General features: G+C 38.8%; 1 protein-coding gene across 2 annotated transcripts in view; it reads right to left on the bottom strand.

Moving 5' to 3' along the window:
- Positions 1-12,197: 12,197 nt before the first annotated feature.
- NPHP1 (nephrocystin 1) overlaps positions 12,198-22,697 on the bottom strand; it is a 42,325-nt gene continuing 31,825 nt past the window's right edge. The window contains exons 17-20 of one of the 2 annotated variants that reach the window (XM_069075573.1): positions 20,691-20,803; positions 18,956-19,029; positions 15,661-15,705; positions 12,198-13,568 (exon numbers count right to left, since the gene is read on the bottom strand). In XM_069075573.1, coding sequence (XP_068931674.1) covers positions 13,296-13,568; positions 15,661-15,705; positions 18,956-19,029; positions 20,691-20,803 — 505 coding nt within the window. In that variant the 3' untranslated portion in view covers positions 12,198-13,295. The remainder of the gene's footprint in view (positions 13,569-15,660; positions 15,706-18,955; positions 19,030-20,690; positions 20,804-22,697) is intronic. The other variant, XM_069075574.1, reaches the window with a different exon arrangement.

Genomic DNA, 22,697 nt, shown 5'->3' with positions numbered 1-22,697 from the left:
ATGGAATAATAGAGAAGGACTTTGCTCTCAAGCACCTCATACTCTAGTTGGGCAAGTCAACACATAAAAGAGATGGAATAAATCCTAAAGGTGTGGATATTTTTTGGAGGAAGGAGCTTTTTTGTTTTTACCTTTGTATCTTCAGTGCTTAGCACAATGCCTGGTACTCAGCGTATTTTGACTTGAATTTCAGGTTGTGAAATTTGGGTTCATTTCTTTGATTTCTGTTCCAATCAATTCAACCAACAAACACTTATGAAGCTACTGTGTTGAAGGCATTGTTCCAGAGTCCTCTCCTCCCCCCCCCCCAAAACCCCACACAAACATTCCAGAAATGCTTGACCTACAGTCTCAGACTCACAATGTCTTAACCCAGTCTTAAGGCTCAATCTAACACTCATCACATCTGAGTCAACCTCTTCTGAGCTCAGGACAGGCAGTTCTTGATTCTCCTCATGAATCCAGTGCTCATCTGTGTGACCCTGGTAAAGGCATCTTTGAATACCTATTTACCCTTCTATAAAATGTTATGAGAATCTAAGAGGTTTTGTGAGAATTAATTAATGCTCATAAGAGTGATTTAACATCTGTAGATGAAAGGCCCAGGAAGTCCAGGGTGTCACTACCTTTATTACTCAGAATAATATAATTATAGGGAACTATACCCTACCTAACGAAAGCATGAGTGGGGGCAGTTCTGTAGCTCTAAATTCCACCAGCTAGCTTTTCAGGAAGAGTCTACTGGGAAGGGGAGTTTGGCCCTGATACAAGAGTTTATAAAGTGAAACCCTGTGGAGTATGTATGCTTGTTTCAATGACTGGAGACAGTGGTGAACTCTGCTGACATCAACTGCATAGTTCCATTCTTTTGTGGATGGAGATCTGAAGAAAGAGGCTAAGGAGAGGAAGAGAAAATTTGTCACAAAATACAGTATCAGGAAGATCAGGAGCTGGTCTAGAATTTCCCACCTTAATTAAATCCTCACAAATGAGCATCTTGTTTCATACAGGGGTTCATGATTCATTGGCTTCAAACTTCAATATATTTTAAAGGGGCTGGAATTTTTAAGAAGGTTATTATCACTCCAACTCATCATGACCCATTGCTACTGAGATTTCCTTCTGTGAGCTGTTATGATTTGACTCTTAAAGCATCCTTTTTTAAACCGCCATTTAAAAAAACCAATTGTAATATTTTATTTTTTTTCTACTTACATGTAAGATAATTTTTAACATTCATTTAAAAAATTCTAGTTCCAAATTCTTTTCCCTACTTTCCCTTCCACCTCATTGAGAAGTTTGATATGTTTTATGTGTGACCTGCATTTCTTCTTCTTTAAAAAAATTATCAATAATTTTTACATTACCTTCATTTTAAAATATATTTCTTCCTTTTCTCCAACCAAAGAGACAATCTGTAATAAAGAATATTTTTTAAAGGGAGAGGGAAAAAGCAGTTAGTAAAACTAACTGACACATCAACTAAATCTGACAGAATGTACATTGTTCCAAACCTGTAGACCCCACCTCTACAAAGAAGGGAAGAAGGGCATTTTTTTTATCTCTGCTTTTGGGGGTCAAGCTTGATCATTATGATTACATAATAGTTGGGGATGGGGGTTGTTACAATTTCCATTTCCATTGTTATAGTCACTGTATACATCATTTTCCTGGCTGTGTTAATTTCACTCTGCATCAGTTCACATAAATCTCCGGTTTTGCTGAATCTATCCCAATCATTGTTTCTTATAGTACAATAATATTTAATTACATTCATAGTTCATAATTTGTTTCCCAACTGATGGAAACCTTTGATTCCAATTCTTTGCTACAAGAAAATATTTTGCTACCAATATTTTGGTGCATGTGGTCCTTTCTCTTTCTTTTTATATGTACAGTTTAGTGACATTCAGGGCATAGTTCCAAATTGCTTTCTAAAATGGTTTGACCACTTTACAGTTTAGTGACTTTCAAGGCATAGCTCCAAATTGCTTTCCAAAGTGGTTCAACCACTTTACAATGACACCAGAAATGTATTAATGTACTTGTTTTCCCATAGTACTTCCAATAATTGTTATTTTCCTTTCTTGTCATTTTTGATAATTTGATGGATGTGAGGTGGAACTTCAGAGTTGTTTTAATTTGTTTTTTCCTGTTATTAATGCTTTAGGGAACTTTTTTATATGGTTATTCGTGGCTTGTATTTCTTCTTTCCCATTTTTTTTGTTTTTGCATTACTTCCCTTGATAGTCTTGACCTTTTGGTCCTCCAGATGAATTTCATTATTATTTCTTCTCCCACTTATTTTCATTCTCTCCCTGTCCACTAGTTCAGCCCCTTCTGCCTACAAATATGCCCATGTCTCCCCTGTCCTGAAAAACCTTTAGCTGACCCTTCCATCCCCACTCTCATATAACTATATTTCTTCTGCCTTTTTTAGTTATTCCTCAAAAAAGTCACCTATAATAGGTGCCTCCACTTTCTCTACTCTCACTACAAATCCAGCTTCTGACTTTATCATTCCACCAAAACTGTTCTCTCCAAAGTTATCAATTGTCTCTTAGTTATCCAATCCAATGCCCTTTTCTCAGTTCTCACTTTCCTGGACTTCTCTGCTGCCTTTGACACTGTTGATCACTCTCTCATCTGTGATACTCTCTTCTCTCTAGAATTTCCGAACACTATTGTCTCCTGGTTCTCCTCTTACCTATCTGACCTCTCTTTTTCAGTTTCCTTTGCTGGTTCCTCATCCAGATCACCCTTTCTAACCATACGTGTTCCTCAGGGTTCAGTCCTGGGGTCCCTTCTCTTCTCCCTCTACACTACTTCACCAGATGATCTCATTAAATCCCATTGACTTAATTACTATACCTATACTGACTGTTCTCAAATCTACCCATCCTGCCCCACTCTCTCTGTTTACCTTCAATCTCACATCTCCATCTGCCTTTCAGACTTCTCAAATTGTATGTCCAATAAACATCTTAAACCAAATATGTCAAAAACAACTCATCATCTTTCCCCTAGCCCTCCCCCTCCTCCTATCTTTCCTATTGTTTGTAGAGGGCAACACATCCTCCCAGTCCCTCAGGCTTGAAACCTAGAGCTATCAACTCCTTGCTCTCTCTCACCCTCTTTATCCAACCTATTGCCAAGGCCTATTAGTCTCACTTTTAGAAAATCTCTTAAATACATCTCCTTCTCTCCTCTGACAGTGCCTTTATTTTGGTGAGGCACCCCACACCTGCATTATTGCAATAGGCTACTGATGGGTCTGCCTGCCTCAAGTCACCCTCCACTCCATCCTTATCAGCCACTAAAGGGATTTCCCTAAAGCACAGGTCCAATCATGTCCAATCCAACACATTCCAACAGAATCCAAACACATTCCAATCCCCTCCTCAATAAACTCCAGTGACTGGATGACCTCCAGGATCAAACAAAATGCTCTGTTTGGCATTCAAAGCCCTTTATAGCCAACTCCCCTTCTATCTTTCCCTTACTCCCTGCCATATACTCTTCAATCCAGTGACACTGGTCTCCTCAATGTTCCATGATTAAGACACTCCATCTCTGGTTGCCCTCATACCTGGAACACTCTCCCTCCTCAACTCTATCTATTGGTTTCCCTTAAATTCCAACTAAAGTCCCCTGAAGAATCACATTTACGGGGCAGCTGGGTGGTGCAGGGAATAGAGTGCCGGCCCTAGAGTCAGGAGGACCTGAGTTCGGGTCGGCCTCAGACACTTGACACAATTACTGGCCATGTGACTTTGGGCAAGTCACTTAACCCCAACTGCCCTCCAAAAAGCAAAAAAAAAAAAAAAAAGAATCACCTTTACTCCAGGCTGAGGAATTGGAGTACTGTTAATATAAATTCCATTTTTAATCTACTTTTATGCACCCAAATATGCAGTTTTCTCATCTTCAGAGAGGTCCTAAGAAGGGAAACCAAAATGACACTTCATCTTGCATATACTGGAAATTTAGCTGGTCAAAGACATTCTTGACTGTCCTTTATATGGGCAGTAATCATATTTTCTGAACTAAAACTTGGGCTATCTGGTCTGAAAGGGGATATAATACCTTTTTCAAAATCTCAGTGGCTGTATTCATTTGCCACTATGCCAGGCTTTGGGGAGGACAGATATGGCCCTCGGTCTCAAGCAGCCTACAACCTAATGGGATAATGGAAGAGAACTGTCCTAAACACACCATCAAACATGTAAATTGATACAAAGCAAGAGCGACCACACAAATATGTAGAAAGAGTCGCCCTCTCCTCTGGTCTACTAGCTCCTCCCTTAGTTTCTGTTTTGGTCCTCCTATACCAGTCCGACTGCTCCTCCTCAGACTCCTCCGTTGGATCTGGGTCCCCACCCATTGATACAAGCTCCTCAGCTCAGCATTTAAAGCACTTCTTAAAATGCATCCTGCCTCCCTTCCCAGGCATTTCACTGTCCATGCTTGTACTCTAGGCCAGACAGGCTGATTCCTTCCTACTCTTTAAACTCCACGTGCCCTCTCCCATCTCATGCCTCTGCACCAACTGCCCTCCATGGGTGGAATGAATGTTTTCCTCACCTCTGTCTCTTAGAATACCTGTTGTTATTTAGTCATTTTTCTCTGTGACCTTATTTGGGGTTTTCTTGGCAAAAATACTGTAGTGGTCTCTCACTTCCTTCTCCAACTCATTTGGCAGATGAGGAAACTGTGTTACACAGCTTGTAAGTGTCTGAGGCAATATTTGAACCCAGATCTTCCTGATTCCAGGTCTGGCACCACCAACTACCCCATTAGAATGCCTAGCTTCCTTCAAGGCACAGCTCAAATGCCACCCTCTACATACAGCTTCTCCAGACCCCATTAGATGCTAGTCCAGAGGCTCCCAAATTTATTTGGCCTTCTGCCTCCTAAAAAAAAAATTACTCTGTACCATCCTGGAAATCTATTTTCTTTCACCTTTTAATTTTTTTTTTAATTTTTGGAAAAAATATTTTTTAAAAAATGATGCATCTTAAATTTAATAACGTTATAAATTTGTGGGTTTTTTTCCTGCACTGACATTTTGATGATATAATATTGTACCCATATAGTATCATATTGTAAAAAATCATTACACACACATATTCCTGCTGATGCATGCTGGACTTTCCCACAATGTGCAATGTGCTCACCTGGCAACACTTGCTTGTTAAGTCCTGTTAGTGGACGTGACTACTGATTAGTTGTAACTTGAATTTTGTGTGTTTATTTGGAAAATAATGTAATCACTATGACTTTAATTCTATTATACAACAGATGAAGTATGTACAGTTTTTCAAAGTTTTCTTCTTTTTTTCCTTATACTTCTACTGCCCCCTTATTTTTTTCAGTGTCCCCCAATTGCACCCAAGATTACTTCCGCTTCCCTGAATCATTCCAGCACACCCCAGAGGGGTAGCATCACCCTCTTTGGGAATCTACATGCTAGTCCCTCTTGGGCCCTTCAGTTGTTATAGTGCCCTCTCAGGCACTTTATTTGAAAATACAGGAATTACTTTGTACTTATATATTTGTGTATTTGCTGTATCCTAAGGAGAATATTAATTTCTTGAGCACAGGAACTTTTAACCTTTGTATTTCTAGCACATTGCATTGTGCCTTATACATAGCAATCAGTAAATGCTTAATTTAGTTTGCTGAAATATTTTTGGACTAAGAAGAATGAAAGGTGGATGGTGGGGACTACTATTGAAGTCATTAAAAAACTGGACCCAGGAGGCACTGTTCTGTGAAGGTTTCATGAAGGAGGTAAGTGTTGAACAGAGGCAGGAAGCCCCCAAACCTACTTCTTTCAAGAAGCTTTCTTGAAGTAATTCCACCCAGCTGTAAACTGGTCCACCTATTCTGGAATGAAATTTGGAATTATTCTAAGAAAGTGATTTAAATGTTCCAAAAATAGATAGGAAAGTCTCATATATACCAAAACATTCATAGTAGCACTTTTTGCAGTAACAAAGAATTGGAGACAAAGTAGCCCATCAATGGGGGAATGGCTAAAAAAAGTTGTGGCACAGGAATGCAAAGGAATATTACTGTACCATAAGATATAAGATGTGAAGAATTAAGAGAAGCATGGGAAGTTTTATTCGAACTGATGCAAAGTGATGGAAGCAGAATGAGGAAAGTAATATATGACTCCAACTATATAAATATAAACAATAAAGTGATATCGAACACCATAGGATTATAATACCCAAGGTTGGCCCCAGAAAAGATAATCCTTTGATGAAGGACTATGAGTGTGAAACATTGCATAGAACTACTGTCACTTAGTTAACATGTTAGTTTTGATAAGCTGCTTATTTTCTCTTCCTTTTGGAAGGGGAGGGATATGTTTAGAAATGAAAATGATATAAAAATAAAGGGTATAAGTAAAAGCAATTTTAATCGGGAAAAAGTAATTCTACCCATTTTCTATTCTACCACTCCAATCCCTCAATTATTCTTCCTTTTAAGTATACTTCTATATATTGATCAATTTTTGTTTGTTACATGTTGTCAGGTCTTGCCTCATTTCTAAAAACGTACTGAATGTTTATTTTGAATCCTCTCCTGTTCTGCTGTGCACATGGCAATGCTTTTTTTCTTTTCTTATTTTGTATTTAAGTTTTAGCATTTAAATTTGTTTCTTTTCTTATTGTATATATCAGTTTAAAATAATAATAATAATAATAATATATTTTTTAAAAGGTACTGGAAATCAGAATTTTGTGGAGAACCTACAGGGTGCATCATAAATTAATGATCCTACAATCCTAAATTATTACTTCATCTCCCAGCTTTGACCACAATCTCTCTTGATAAGTGCACATTATTGTTTTATTGGCTCTACTTATAGGAGTTAAATGCAAATTTCAATTCCATGGGGATCTCCAGGTATGGGAACTCTCTCCACAGATGCAGATCAGCAACTTGTTCTTAACTTGTAGTCCTAGGAAGTTGCTGGGGCACTAAGAAGTAAAAGTGTCTCACAGAAGTATTTATCAGAGACAGAACATGAGCCTAGCTCTTCCTAACTCAAAAGTCAGCTCTCTATTCTAGAGGAAAGGAAAGGAAAGGTGCAAGCTTTTATTTAGTGCCAACTATCTCCCAGGCTAAGTGTATTTTTTTTACAAATATCATCTCATTTGATCCTTACAATAACCCGGGGAAGTAGGTGGTATTGTGATCCCTGTTTTACAGTTGAGTTAACTCAGGCATATAGAGGTTAAGTGACTTTCCCAAGATCACACAGCCAGTAAGTGTCAGTGGAAGGATTCGAGTCCAGGTCATCTTGAGTCCAGACCCAGTGCTATGTACACCATGGTGCCACCTAGTGGTTTGAGATAAGTGTGCAACTTGGACTGCTTCAGTAACAAAAATAGCTGAGACTCCCCATTGCTATGTATCACTTCTCAAGGATAAATTATAGAGAACCAATGAGGTGTAGAATTAAGATTATTGGATGTGGAATCAAAAGACCTCAGTATGAGTCCCAGCTACTCTAACTATAATCTGGGTGACCTTGTACAAATTACAACTTCCCTGAGCCTCAGTTTCCTTATCTGTTAAATGGGGATGATCATCTTTGCAGTCCTTCTCTCAGAGGGCTGTTGTGTGAAGAAATCATTGTGAATCGTAAAGCACTGTTGAAGTCTTAATATGAAGACCTTGGTATGAAGAACTTGGTTTGGAGTCAGAAAATAAGGGTTCAGATATCATCTCTGTTACTTCAATAGGTCTGTACATCCATCAATCAAAACGCATTTATTAAGCACTTTCTATGTGCCAGGCATTGTGCTAAGCACTGAGGATACAAAACAAGGCAAAAGACAGTCCTTGTCCTCAAGAAGCTTACAGTCCAACGGGGGAGAGGCCAATGTGCTAGCAAATATAGGCAACATGAGCTATATACAGGATAGCTAGGAAATAATTAAAAGAGGGAAGGCACTGGAATTAAGAGGGGTTGGGGAAGACTTCCTGTAGAAGGTAGTATTTAGTTGGAACTTAAGGGAGACAGGGAGGTTGGCAGTCAGAGTTGAGGAGAGAGAGTCTTCCAGGCATGGGGGACAGTCAGAGAAAATGCCCGGAGCGGAGAGATGGAATGTCCAGGAGGCCAGTGGCATTAGAGTGAATCATACATGTTGAAGAGTAATGTGTAAGAAGACTGAAAATATAGAAAGGGACTGGGTTATGAAGGACTTTGAATGCTGAACAGAGTGTTTTTTGTTTGCTCCTGGGGGTAATAGGGAGCCACTGGCATTTATTGAGTGGGGGCAGGTGAGATGATTGGACTTGCATTTTAGGAAAATCACTGTAGTGACTGGAGGATGAATTGGAATGGGGAGAGACTTGAGGCAGTTGGACCCACCAGCAGGCTATTGCAATTATCAAGGCATGAGGTGATATCATGAGCCTGGCCCAGAGTGGTGGCAGCATCATCTTTGAAAGTTAAACAGAGGACTTTATGTGTGATCCGGGAGGTAATAGTGAGCCTTTGGAATATATTGAGTAAGAATATGCTAGGGTCAAATCTGTGCTTTAGGAAAGTACTTGCTTTTCCTGGGAATTCTGGAAAGTCTCTGCCCATCGATGGGCTTTCCTCAACTATAAAATATGGAGATTGGACCTGATACTCTCTAAGGCTTGTTCTAAACAAATGAGCCAGTGAAACTCCTTAGCAGACAGAAGCCATCTTCCAGCTCTTTTGCCTATTTAATCAAAAGGCTAATTCATTGTCCAGCACATCAGCCTCACAGTTGAGATTAGCACCTTGCTCTGTTCCCAAAAATCTTAGAATTGCCAGGGAGATTGAGAAATGAAGTGAATTCCTCAGGGTCAGACAGTTGGAACATGTCAGAAGTCAAGAATTCCCAGTTCCGGGCTGGTTCTTTTTCACTATACATGCTGCCTTTCAATTTGTGTTATTTTTATTCATTCATTCAATTCCTTCCTCAATCATTTGTCAAATACCTACTATGTTCACTATGCTAGGTACAGGGGATTAAAAATAATACAACAGTTCTCTGTCCTCAAAGAGCTTATATTTTATGGGAAGAATAAAATGGTATGAAGGAATGAAAGAATGAAAACACATTTATTATGTCTTGCTATAAGCACTATGCTAAGCCCTGGGGATACAGATAGTAAAGCATGACATATTTGCTTTCAAGGATTGGACTAGCAAGAGACAACATATATGGGATGTTTCAGGTGTGATAGAAAGCCTAGTGGTTCTCAGAGTATAGTGATAAAGCTGATGATAATGTCATTAGTGTCATTTCTGTTGTCACATTCATTTGTGACTTTGAAACAGTTAAGAGAGACAAGGACTTTGGGTGGCAAGAACTTTTTTTTCTGGTTCACAGATAAACACAACAGTGACTTGAGGAGGGGAAGAGCATTAATAACTGAGGGTATCAGGAAGGGCTTAGGAAATGGCACCTCAGTTGAACTTTGAAGGAAGCTAAGGATTCTGGGAGGTGGAGGCTAAGATAGAAGTTCATTACAAGCATGGAGAAAGCCTGAGTGAAGGCACAGAGAGAGAAGATAGAATGCCAAGTTTGAGGATCAGAAAGTGGGCCGGTTTGACTGAACCATGGGAGAATGTGTGAAGAGGAGTAATGGGAAATTAGTCTGGAAAGACAGGAGAGGTTTAGATTGTAGAGGACTTTGGTAAATATCCCTGGAGATTTACTAGAAAGTAATTTTTCAAGACATTTCTGGCTCCTTGACAACCCTTTCCTGTTTTGACAGCTAGAAATAAGCCTTTTAAGTCAATAATATTTTGTGTGTGTGTGTGTGTGTGTGATATTATGTGTGCAACTGAAGACCTGTGGTCTCACAGTGGCATGATGGTTATGGCCAGATCCCCACATCTGAACTGACAATTAGCCTAATCTATTTAGACTAATTTCCTTTGTTTCATTGCTTTTTAGCACAAGTTTAAGGCAAAGTGCTTTCAATCATGTTTCTGTGTTTTCTTCTTAAGAAATCATAAAGCTTAATGGATGGAACCGTATATGGCACAGCCCAAGCAAGAAGCTCTTTTTGCAATTCTGAAGAATGAATTGTTATATTACTATATCACATTTCATAAACAATCCATTAAACTACTTTTAAGGTCCCATTTCTCTCCCCCATCCTTTTTTTGAATTCACTTACAGCATTTTCCTTTTTTCAGATTCCTCCACCCCAATGTGGGGGACAGTGTCACAAGACCAGGTAAAGAGTAGCTTAGTGACTGACATTCTCACATTAGTCGTTTTCTAGACAGAAAAGTGTGAAAAAGGAGGGTTGTTGACAACTTCAAATGGAGCAGCAAGCCTAAGACAAAAAAAAAAAATACAGCAATATTCATGGAGACATCTCCAGTACATTTTCTGCAACTTTGTGAATAAAAAGGAAACCACCTCCACCCTCATTTTTGGGTTTGTTAGTGCTCAAAAGGTACAGAGGAACACAGTTCCTCTACTGGCAAGAACCAGGGAATACTTTGAAAAACAGTAGATCAGCAGATCACGAGGAAGATGAATGGTGTTTCTGACTCGGTTTTTCACACTTGAGTGTAAGAAGAGGTAGCTGACAAGAAGAGAGACTTTTCTTTTTTTTTTTTTTCAGAGCAATCGGGGTTAAGTAACTTGCTCAAGGTTACATGGCCAGTTATTTCTGGGTGTGGTGCTGAGTGTCTGAGCCCAGATTTGATCCCCAGGTCATCCCAATACTGGAGCTGGTGCTCTTACTCGCTGAGCCACCTGGCTGCCCCTAAGCCATTGGGGTTAAGTAACTTGCTCAAGGTTACATGGCCAGTGATTTCTGGGTGTGGTGCTGAATATCTGAGCCTGGATTTGATCCAAGTCATCCTGACACTGGAGCTGGTGCTCTTACTCGCTGTGCTACCTGGCCGCCCCGAAGAGAGACTTTTCAAAAGGGGATTGTGGAGAGAGGCAAGATCACTTTCAAGGTCAAGGATTCCTTCTAAGCCACTTTTATGACCAATGGTCCCCCCACCTTTTTTTTTTTAACTTGATGCCAATCCCCAGGACTTAAGAGTAGTGCCAGATATAGGTAGAAGCCAACTAAGGTGTAGAGTCTCCTGATGTGATGAACTTCTAAAACATGAAGTCACTTTTAAGACAAGCTTTCCAAAAATCCAGAAAACTTTGGTTTTAGGTCAACTGCTCCAGTCCTTGTCTTGCAATTCTGTAAAATTTTAGCCCAGACTCCATTCAGGTTCTCCAAAACCCTGGGGATATTAGAACACAGAAGTGTTTTCTTTGAACCAATACTAAGAATTAGAAAGGATGAAAGATATTTCAGGACAAAATGTAACTTTCCATGCAATTCCAAAGGGCTTCCCTACATCAAGGAATAATGTAGGCTTTAGAAATTTACTTTGGAACATTACAGATGAGGGTCAATTTACCAGTAATTGTGGGAAAATCTCTTTGACAAGAGTGATTATCTTTGTTCTTTGAAAGGGTAAGATTAATGTCAAATCTGAAAGTTTTACTTGGAACTGGTAGTCTTTCTTTTCTCCTTCCTCTCTCTGATTTATTCCCCCCCCCCCCCCCAGTAAAAACCCAGGTGTTTTTGGTTTAGCTGGATAGTGAGAATAAATACTGAGTTGTCTGAGAAATCTTAGTGCTTTTAGTTTAAGCTTCACTCAGACTTCTGGGACACCCCACATATATGGGAACAAACACACCAACAAAAACTCCTCAATTAAGAAAATTTAGGACTGGGTTAATAAAGCAGAATGGTCAACGAGACCATTTGGATGCTTTACCCATGAATAACTGAGAATCATTTGTGCCCACCTGAATTCATCTTCATAATCACACGAAGCCTTGTGACCAAACTATTAGGAGCTTGCCTGCTGTCAGGCATTTCTAAGGGATGTCACGAAACTCTCAAAAAGTCTGGAAAGAAATGAGTTGTATTTAAACTTAGATACAGATGTGATTGAAATATAGGTGTATCTACATGCTTGTTACCTGGCCCTGTTGTGGGAGTGGGGTGGGAAGCAAAGGAAAATCACTGACTTCCCTTCAAGGCTATTGTGCATAACTTGGAAAAGTTACCTGTGTATTTGACAACCAGCTGGCTGATGCCTCACATAATCTCTCCCCAGTGATTTGGATTTTAGAGAAATAAATTTTATGGACATCTCCTTCAAATTACTTTATCTTTTTATTTCCAGTAAAATAAGCATTTCCATATACATAGCAGATTGTATTGTGAATCTGCATTATGTACAGCTTCCTTTACTTTTTAAAACACATAATAAATTCAATATATAGCTTTCAAAGCTGTCCTGCTTGTCCATGTTGCCTTCTGGCTTTCCTTCTGTTAACTATTAAAAAATACTTCAATTACTTTTTTTTTTAAATCAAGCCTGTTAACTCTCTTCTCTCTTTGAACTCTATTACTGACTGCCTCTCCACCTCCAGCTAGCCTTTGAAAAATGAATAAATAAAACCAAAACCCTTGGAACACAAATGCATAATCAAACAAAGCAGAGTCTCGTAGCTGCCACGTCCAAAACGCTATGTCTTGTCCTGCATCTTGAGTCTGTCACCTCTCGGTGAGCAGGAGGGTGGCACGTTTCATCATCGGTCTCTGGAAATGTGGTTGGTTATTGCACAGATCAGCATTCCTAAGTCTTTCAAAGTTGCTTGTCTTTACAATGTTGTTGCCATTTTATTAATATTTCTCCTGGTTCTACTCTACATCAACTTCCAGGTTTCTCTGAAACTACTCTTTGGTTATTCCTTACACACAGTAATATTTCCTTATACTCACATACCATAATTTGTTCAGCTAGTCTTCAATTGATGGGTATCCTCTCAGCCTGCATTTCTTTGTCACTAAATATAAGTTTCTATAAATATTTTTTATGGGTCCTTTTCCCTCCTCCTTTTATTTCTTTGAGGCATAGGCCTAGAAGTAGCATCACTAGGTCAAAAGGTAGAAACAGCATTTAATTTACTTGGAGAAATCATAGTATTTCCTACTTTAAAAACAGTCATTTTAAAACGCATTTGAACAACTATTTCTTACGAAATTACTTTTGTATGCTTTTGCAAAGTAAAAAGACAGTAAATTAGGAAAGTAAAGAAAAACCACAGTAAATTAGTAAAGTAAAATACAGTCGACAATTGACACTAACCATTTGGTTCCTATCATTCTGCTCAAATGACCACTTAGAGCTTACATTTATTCCTACAGACAGCACCAACTGAAACTGGAATCTCAATGACCAATCACAATTAATTCACATTCTTCCGAGCTTCTTCCAAGAAGTCAAAGGCCTGCTCTGAAATATCAAAAGGGTCATGAACACCTTCTGGGGACAGTAAGGCATGGAGAGCGCCAGAGTTTTCTTGGTTCTGCTTAAGGAAGTCACAAGTGACTTTCCACCGAATCGCTTCAGTCTCTTCTTCGGCCCATCTGAATGGTGGGAGGAGGGTGGAATGTAGGAGAGGGTACACACAGTCATGGTACACGAGGATAAACATGGACTTCAGAAACTCTCTGTCTCTCTGGGGAAACACACAGACACACAAACAAACATGATTCTTTAAGAAATTATTTTGATGTGAAGGTATTTGTAGAACATATATTTGATTGCATGCCATTATGGTGGGGGGAATTTGAAACTCAAGGGATTTTGGAATTGAATGTTGTAAACTAAAAGTAAATAAATAAACTTAAAAAAGGAAATTATTAAAAACATATAGACTTTGTTAGATACTTATGCTGCCCCTTGGCTGTCAAGGGTTTTCCACTATGTCTGTCCTATCCTTCCTGGAATTATAGCAGTACATGCTTTAGACCAGATGTGGCCCATAGGCACATGAGGTCCACAACACTCCCAAGTATGGCCCAAATCAGATTAAAATGTAATTGAGAAATATTTTACAAAATAAATAAAGATATAATAAAACAGACAATATTACATTTTAAAACTAAGTCATTATAAGGCCTGCAGGGATCCTTATGTACAGTTTAGTGACACCCCCCCCTCCCAACTTTATGGGAGTTTGACTACTTTGGACTATGGCTTTGAAGCTTAAGTTTTATATTTCAAGCATATATTTGCACAACTACTAAGTCAGAAGGGACTGTGAACTTGGTTTTAAAAATATTTCAATAACTCTTATTTCAGTATAGTTTCTTTTGTAATCCTATATTATTTTGTTTTGTGCATTTAAAAACATTATTCTTAGAAGAGGTCCACAAGCTTCACCAGACTACCAAAGGGGTTCATGACACACACAAAAACAAATAACTCTTGGTGTAAGTCTAAGTTTCTTTTCAAGAAGACTTGTTAATATGATTAACAAAAACCCAGGGAGTTGAATAATATATCATAGAAGGTAGCGAGCTGAACCTCAAAGCAGAGGTGATATTTCTGCTTTTATCCTCTACCTGACAGCACAAATTAAACAAATTAATGTAAAATTATGTTAATGACTAAGAACCCTCTCCCAGATTATAAATCTGCTAACCCTTTAACAGGAACAGTTAATCTCTTCTTCCACTGATGCCCAATTTCAATGTCTCATATGGTGAAGATGTGACCCTTAGTTAGTGGAGACTTAATTGGGAGAACATAATCTATGGCAGGTCTTAGCAAACCTGAAAGGCTTTATACCTGGGCCCAGTGGCAGACCAGCTATCTGTCATCCAAGGGTAAGCCTAGACAAATCTGGTAAAGCTCCTACCAGAAGGATGGTAAAGTTTTGAGGGTCACTACAACTCATGAAGAATAGCTATTAAAATATAAAGACCCAGGGTATTTCCATGCAAATAAAATCACAGGTATTTCTTAAGTACTGAAATATTCAATATGTTTTGCCAAAGGAGTGACTCAGATGGGAATTTCAAGTCAAAGGAAGAGAATCTCTTCAGCATGGCAGCCTCATAACTGGACACTGTTACCCATACCTCCTGTGGACAGGCCTGGCCTTGAGTACAGCACTATGACCAATGAAGAATTATAAATATAGTAAATCTACCAATTCTAGCATAAAACCCTGTACAGAATATGCATAATTAACACAGGTTACAATTAATATAGGCCAATCTAATGTGGCCACAATATTTATATTTTTAAATGAAAAAAAATTGTGGCTTCTCATTCCCTAAATTTTCTGTAGTTCAGACTTCTATTGGGAGATTGTGTAGACTGGCCTTTAGAAATTAAAAAAATACTGTGCTTTTTTTCAACATGGCAATGACTTTACCACCCTGAGAGCCAAGTACTTTTCAATAAGTTCAGTTTAGCCGAGTTTCTGTTCTTTCTTTTCCCCTCCCTATTGTTTTTGTACCCACAGTTGGAAGGTTTTTAAAGATAAGACTGAATCTGGCAGCCAATCAGAAGGTCTAGATTGGAAATTTCCTTTTGAGATAGTGAAGCAGATTTAAAATGAACATTTTTATTAAATGTTTCATTGGGAAAAATAGGAATTCCTACATTAGGAATGTAAAGTCCACACCCTTCTAAGATGTTTATTTGTATGATCTCTAGTCATATAAAATATAGTTTTATTTTGTTAGGACTTGCTAGGGCCACATCTATTTTAGCCTGATAATACAAAATAACTAAGTTTTATGAGGGGAAGAAATTACCTTTTCAGATCTTTTTAAAGTATTTTCTTTTTCAGCCCACGCAGTCTAAAAATTAAATACAGAAGTTTATATTAGTCTGAGTATTTAGACACATGCAAGTGTGGTCTGTGAACGGGAGGATCCTGGTTCAGGACTGATCCCCCATCAGTCTGGGAAGGAGGTCAGGAAATGTCATCCTTTGAAACTAAAGCTATGAAGAATCAACATAAAATAGATGAGTTAAACCAACTGGAGAAATAATCTACCTTAAGAGACAGCTAATTAGCTGCTGATGAAAACATCCCAAATCTCATCAAGAGACTAGGGTAGCTCCCAAAACCAGTTAGCCAGTCAGTCAGTCAACAAACATTTTATTAAGTACTTACTATGTGCTAGGGATTGTGCTAAGGCCCAGGATTACAGAGAGAGTCAAGAAATTCACAAGTTATTGGCTGAGATAACATGTAAATAACTGTGCACATGAGATAACAGAGAGACTGGCTGGACCAATATTGATGGAAAGGCCTTAGTAATGTGGAGGAAGTGGGGCCTTGGTGAATGGGAAAGGCTTAATGCAGAAGGTGGGGTTTGAGCTGAGACAGGTGAAGAAAGTATTCTGGGCAGAGGGGACAGATGGTCAATTCCAAGGTGAAGAGATGAGAGGTGGAGAGTTGTTGAAAAGGAATAGCAAGAAGGCTAATAGATAGCAGAGAGTAAAGTTTAACAAGACTGGGAAGGGAGGGAAGGGCCAGCTTATGAAAAGCCTTATGAGTCCGACAGAGTCATTTATATTTGATCCTGGAGGTAACAGGGAGCCACTGGGGTTTACCGAGGGTGTGTGTGTGTGTGTGTAACATGATCAGATTTTCACTTTAGAAAGATCACTTTGATAGATGACTGGAGTGGGTAGAGACTGGAGGCAGAAATTAGAAGTAGACCACAGTATCCCCTAAATTCTCAAAGGACTACAAGGCTCCCAGAATTCCACTGGGATGAAGTAAAAATGAGACACAATCTAATTATTGTAACATGTCCATGTTACATAGTGGAAAATTTGGGATGGGGGGACAGTGTTTGAAACAAACCACAAACAAGATCTGGGGTCTGTCAAAATCCTGAAAAGGAGGTACCTGAGTCTGTTCATGCTTGCCTCATACATGGCCCGACTCCAGTGAGCTTTACAAACATGTCCTTCCCTTTACCTTTCTCTTGGCTAGGGTCAACCCTTCTACATGTAACCCTGATGCCATCCCTCCTGTTTTCTCAAGAAGATCCCTCCCCAATCATTTCCTTCCCCTCCTTTTCGCTACCCCCCCATCTTCATTTCCTTCTTCTCTATTGGCTCCTTCCCTACTTCTTACAGACCTGCTCAAGTAAGTCTCCATTATCTTAAAAACAAAACCAAACCCTCACTAGATACCACCATCCTTGCTTCAAATAGTTGATATATTTCTCCTCCTCCCTTTCTTAGCCATTCCTTGATAAAACTATCTATTCTTCCATTTCTTTCTTCCTATTCTTCTAAACCCTCTGCAATCTGGCTTCCATTCTCACCATTCGACTGAAACTGCTCTTTTAATTGCCAAATCTAACAGCCTCTTCCCAATCCTCAGCCTTCTTGACCTTTCTGCAGGCTCTGACTCTGTCAATCACCCTATCATCTGGCTCTCAGTAGATCTGATTATCACTTGGTATGCAGGGTGGGTGAGTCACATGGTCTGGCTGGGAGACAACACCGTCTACTGGCAAGGAGTAGGCCTGGATGGCCAGATGCCCCAAGCCCCAGATGGAATGCTACTATAAGTAAAAGCACTTTGAAAACCTTAAAGCATGATATAAATGTTAAATGTCATTATTGTTATTATTGAGAGTGTGTGTGGGGGGGCATTTCTGCTTTTTATAAATTACTTAGCAAATTGTCACTATAAAGAATGTGGACCATGAAATGGAACAAATATATATTTTACTTCAGGGGAGTATTATATGCTGAAAAGAGCACCAAACTTTTAGTCCATAAAGATGGGTTTGAAGTTTGGCTCTGACACTTATTATCTGTGTGAACAAGAACAGGCTGTCTAATGTCTCCATGCCTCTACCATCATCTGTAAAACGAGGAGGTGCTATGTATCTCCCAGGATTGCTGCAAGGATCAGTGAAATCATGGGCCCAAAAGTTTTAGACATAAAATGGAATACGTTACAATTATTAAGATGACAATCTTTATTAATGTGAATATCATATAGTTTGAACAATGTTCCATTAGCATACACATCATTATAAGTATTCCAGAAGAGGGACTTAAGTCGTTAAATTTTTCAACTTTTTCTTGAGTATGCAGTTCTCCCCAATGAAAGGCACCTGTATATTTTGCGCATCACATGTTTGTGTGTATACCTATGTGTGTGTGTGTATTTACATATGTACACATATAATTACCTGTATTGGTAGAAAGAATCCCATGTGTGTATGTATGTGTATACAGTATGTACATATGTTTACGTGAAGTCTGCATCAGTTGAGAAAGTGCCCACATTAATGAAATGGCAGATCCTTAAGGTATTAAAGAAGTATAGATTCAGATAACAGGCTACTTCTTTCATCTAATCATTTGAAAGTGAATGTGTTCATGCCTGTGTAAGTCTATGTATTCATCAGGTCAAGCAGGGTTTGTAGTTGGAAGGGGCCTTAGAGATTATCTAGTCCATCCCTTTCAATTTATAGATAAGAAAATTATACAGAAGAGGCCAGAGAGACCTCATAGCCAAAGGAAAACTCATATCCAGAAAAATCAGGGAAATATCTATGGAAGCCCTTTCTTCAGTGCTAGATGAGGCTGCTGACCCATTTCATGTGGATGTATGTGCACATATGTGCATATGTACAGAAGCATGAAACAGTAGAGGACTTGGAGTCAAGACAAACTGAGTTCAAATCCTGCCTTTGATATATGCTGGCTGCTGGCCCCTGGCAAGGCATTTAACCTCTTGGTGACTAAGACTGTAAGTTACAGAGAGGTTGCTGACATGTACTGGTAGAAAGAGTTTCCTCTGCCAACGAAATCACAGGTCCGATGTCTGTCTGTCTGCTTATCTGTCTGTCTACCTATTTGTCTACCTTCTAATTATTTCCTCCAGGAGTTGCATTCTTATTGTATTCACTCAAGTCTTACATCAGAATGACAATTTGATAAAGAAATAACAAAAAATAGCTACCTGCCCAATAAAAAAAAAGGTTAAATGAGAAAATAAACCAAGTGTCTATTTAAAATAATTAAGAACAGGTACAGCAATTTAAGATCATGATGCATATCACATACCCTAAGTACATCCATCAGGTCAGGCTGCTCCATGAGTTTAGGAAAAGTTGCTAGAATTGGACTACTAATTAAATCTAAAGTGGAAAAGAAAAGAAAATTATTTCATGGAACTGTCATTCATTGAAATATATTTTGCTACAATAATTATTTTTTAAAAATGTATTACTACTTAGATGTATTATACAAAAAGAACTGGTATAAGTATCAATCTGGATTAGTTAAGATTACCATATTAATACTACCAATTAAAGACCTCAAATTTTAGTGAAAAGGATTTGCAAGTATCTAGCAACACAAAGGCTTACTGAGGGCCAGCAATCTGAGTGACCTGCTATAATATATTACTTGCTTTTAAAGTAATATAAAAAATGAGCTATTTTATGACAGAAATGAATGAAATGGATTATTATGGGCCTATGCAAATAATTAAATATGTAAGAATTCTACAGAAACTAGAATAGCAAAGTGCTCTATAATTACCATTCATTCATTCATTAATTCATTTGTTCCACAGACACATTATCAAGCATCTGCCCTGTAGAGAGTATGGTGCTGGGGGAGTTACCCATATCTTACAGTTCAGTAGAGGGAAAAGACACAGATTAGGGGCAGCTAGGTGGTGCAGTGAACAGAGAACCGGTCCTGGAATTGGGAAACCCTGAGTTCAAATTCAGCCTCAGACACTATCACTTATTAGCTGTGTCACCTTGGGCAAGTTATTTAACCTAATTGCCCTGCTTTCCGCCCCCCCTCCAAAAAGACAAAAAAAAACCAAAAGACACAGATTAACTGTGTTAAACAATATTACATGATAAGTGCACTCAAGAAGTACAAACCAAAGGGCTCTGGCTGTTACTGATCAATCTTGGGCCCTGGATGGATAGAACTGTATCGGGCTGAACTGTGTGCAAGCTCAAACAACCTCTCCCTGCTCATGGGAAAATGTAACAACCTTTAACTTCCCTGAGAGTCACTTCACCCATGAAGCTTTCCTTGTCATTATAATACATCCAAAAGTATATGAATGAACAGCTTGCCCTCTCCCTACAATCGCTGCTTCCTTAAACATAGCTAGCTCTGTCTGTGTGTGTCCTGTCTTCTTCCTATTTATTTAGGAGGCATTTCCAACAAGGATATGTCTACTTAAGTACTCTTATGGAGATTTTGAACACAGCTGACATTAAAAAAAAACAATATTCCAATAACACTCAGACTTATCACTGAGATAAATATTGGTGTCACACACGCTCCACTTTGGATGCTTTGTTTAAATATGACAATTTTTTTTTAAAGCATCAAGTATCATATGAAGTAGAAGCTTCAGTTCCCACCCAATAAGTTTACATTTAGAACAAACAAAAACTCAAACAAAGGAAAGTGGGGTAGGCAACCTACAAAGCAGGGGCAGAGCTCTTTGGGGCCTGAAGTTTCATGAGACAATTATTCTGTGAGCAAAGTCAAGATGAAATGGGGGCACAGTGGGCAGACAATGGCCAGTAATGAGCAGCACCATCTGATGGGTCTTATGGGTCTTACCTGCTGTCAGGTAAATGGCCAGGGGCCAAGTCATTAAGCTCTGCTGACGGGAGCTTTTCTGAGGCCCCACCTTTACCTGGTGAACGAGAGAGCCAGCCGACCGTGACAATTCTAAACTTACAGAAACAGAGAACAGCTACTCCCAAGGAAAGCATTGGCTAATGGAGCTGAAATCGAGGGCATGGGAAAAAAGCCTCACCAGCATTCTGCATGCTTATCCTGTCTTTCAGGAGTACGTCACCAAGGATTTCTCGATAGAACACCAGCAGGTGAACGTAGCACATACTTCCTATTAACGTTTCCGGTAGTAGACTATTAAAGAAGAAAAAATTCATTAAAAAAATACAATTCAGCCCAAAGCCTTTGAAATTAGCCTACATTTATTGTTAATGAATAGCTCTGCAGCACTGCTTCATTATGCAGCAATTATAGTAATGACTTAAAGGAATGTCCCATCATGCAACTGGCTAGTCAGAGAGAAAAAACTTTCCAAATAGTTTTATACTCCTCTAAATACGTGTTTAAGTGCCAACTACATGCCTCTACACCTGCTTTCATATTTGCTTCTTAATATACTCACAAGTCTCTAGTTAAATGTCAAATAAAAAGGATCATTGTAAAGGCCAGCTCTTTAGGCATTTTACAACTGGTCAGTATGAGGTGTTCATAAATGTAAGAGAGAGTGAAAAATCTAACTTTATAAAGGCAGTTGTGTACAATTGTGCAGAGTATTTTGAAATGTACAGAGCATGATGTTGTACAGATAATAACCATAACTGGCACTGAGGAGGGGAAAGCCTCTGTGTTAAGGAAAATCATGAGTGGTTAAAAAAAGGGTCTTAACTTTAACCAATATCCTTTCTTAGTTATAAGAAAGGGAGCACTAACAGGAAGAATGCATTACAGAGGTCAGGGACAGATGCTGCCACTCTTTTGAAAGAGTATGAAATAAACTACAACCTTATCATACCCACTTGCTAGTTCTCTAATATAGGGATCATCTGGTTTTCCCTGTCCAGGGATCACTAGGAAGCTCCTTACTCTTAAATTTAAAATAGAATTATAGCTAGATGGACTGACTTCAATCTCCAACACTAGATTCAAAACCCTACTCTTACAAATGCAACCTTATTGCAGCAACCAAAAATAAAGTTACTTTTATTTTGTTGGCAATTAGCTTTTGACATTCCCATGCCTCGCCCTCTACTTAGAAGAGTTTGTGCAACAGAAAGCAGAACTAAAAAGGAAACTGAAATAACAAAAAGTAAATAGAACATAGAAATTTGAGAATATTTAAAATATTGGCTCCTGCCTAAAGTTCCAAGACAGTACTCTGAGACAGATAATAACCACTATTTAAAATTATTTCTCTCATTTGTCAAAAAGTAATATAAATATGCAATAACTATTTACATGTTTTCCCTCAAAATGGAGATATTGCTATTTCCCACTTTTTTTTCTCTCAAAGGTACCAAGAGAGTAACAGTTAATTAAAAATATACATAAGATGAGGTCTGATAGCCACCACTTCTTTGTGCGGTTTCTCCATTAATGGTAATGGATTTGTACTGGTCCATCCCTACATGCAGCTAAGCTCGTTTACAAGCAAGCATTTAGCACAATGCCTAGCACACAGTAGGTGCTTACTAAATGTTTATTGATTGACTGACACATACAAGGCTGCTGGCCAATGAGAAGGGCTATGGTTGTGGAACAGTGTGAAGATGATTTCTATGGGGATTTGAATCCATGCTTCACCAGCACAAGGCCCTTACCAACTAAGGTTGTTTACTAGCCACACCAAGCTGGGAAAGCTTTGGGTCTAGGCCCAGCAACATGTGTCATTCAGTTGAAAGAGTACGTGCCTATTGTCCAAGGACTAGTCTACTTCATTTCTGAGAGGTTTGTCACAAGAAGGCTAACTACTGGGGTATGATCTGCCCCAGCAACTTATCAAATGTGTCTACTAGACTCTTACTTCTTCTATAGTTTCAAAACTATAGAGTACTGAGATTATATATATGGCAAATAGAGAAGAGGAATGTAAACTAAGGGCCCTGGCCTTGATGGATCTGGAGTGCACAAACTCTTAGGGGTGAAGGGCCAGGTTTCTACTGGGTCACCCATTCATAGTCTCAAGGTGACAGCAACTACCTTCAAGTTAATCTGCAAAAAATTACAATTATTGAATGGGCAGGGAGAATAG

This window comes from Petaurus breviceps, unplaced genomic scaffold (assembly GCF_028583685.1).
Source record: "Petaurus breviceps papuanus isolate PSGF00001 unplaced genomic scaffold, PetGlider_PUasm1.0 90919, whole genome shotgun sequence".
Lineage (NCBI taxonomy): Eukaryota > Metazoa > Chordata > Mammalia > Diprotodontia > Petauridae > Petaurus > Petaurus breviceps.
The sequence above is the reverse complement of the archived record's forward strand: the minus strand, read 5'-3'. Positions and strand labels throughout refer to the sequence as shown.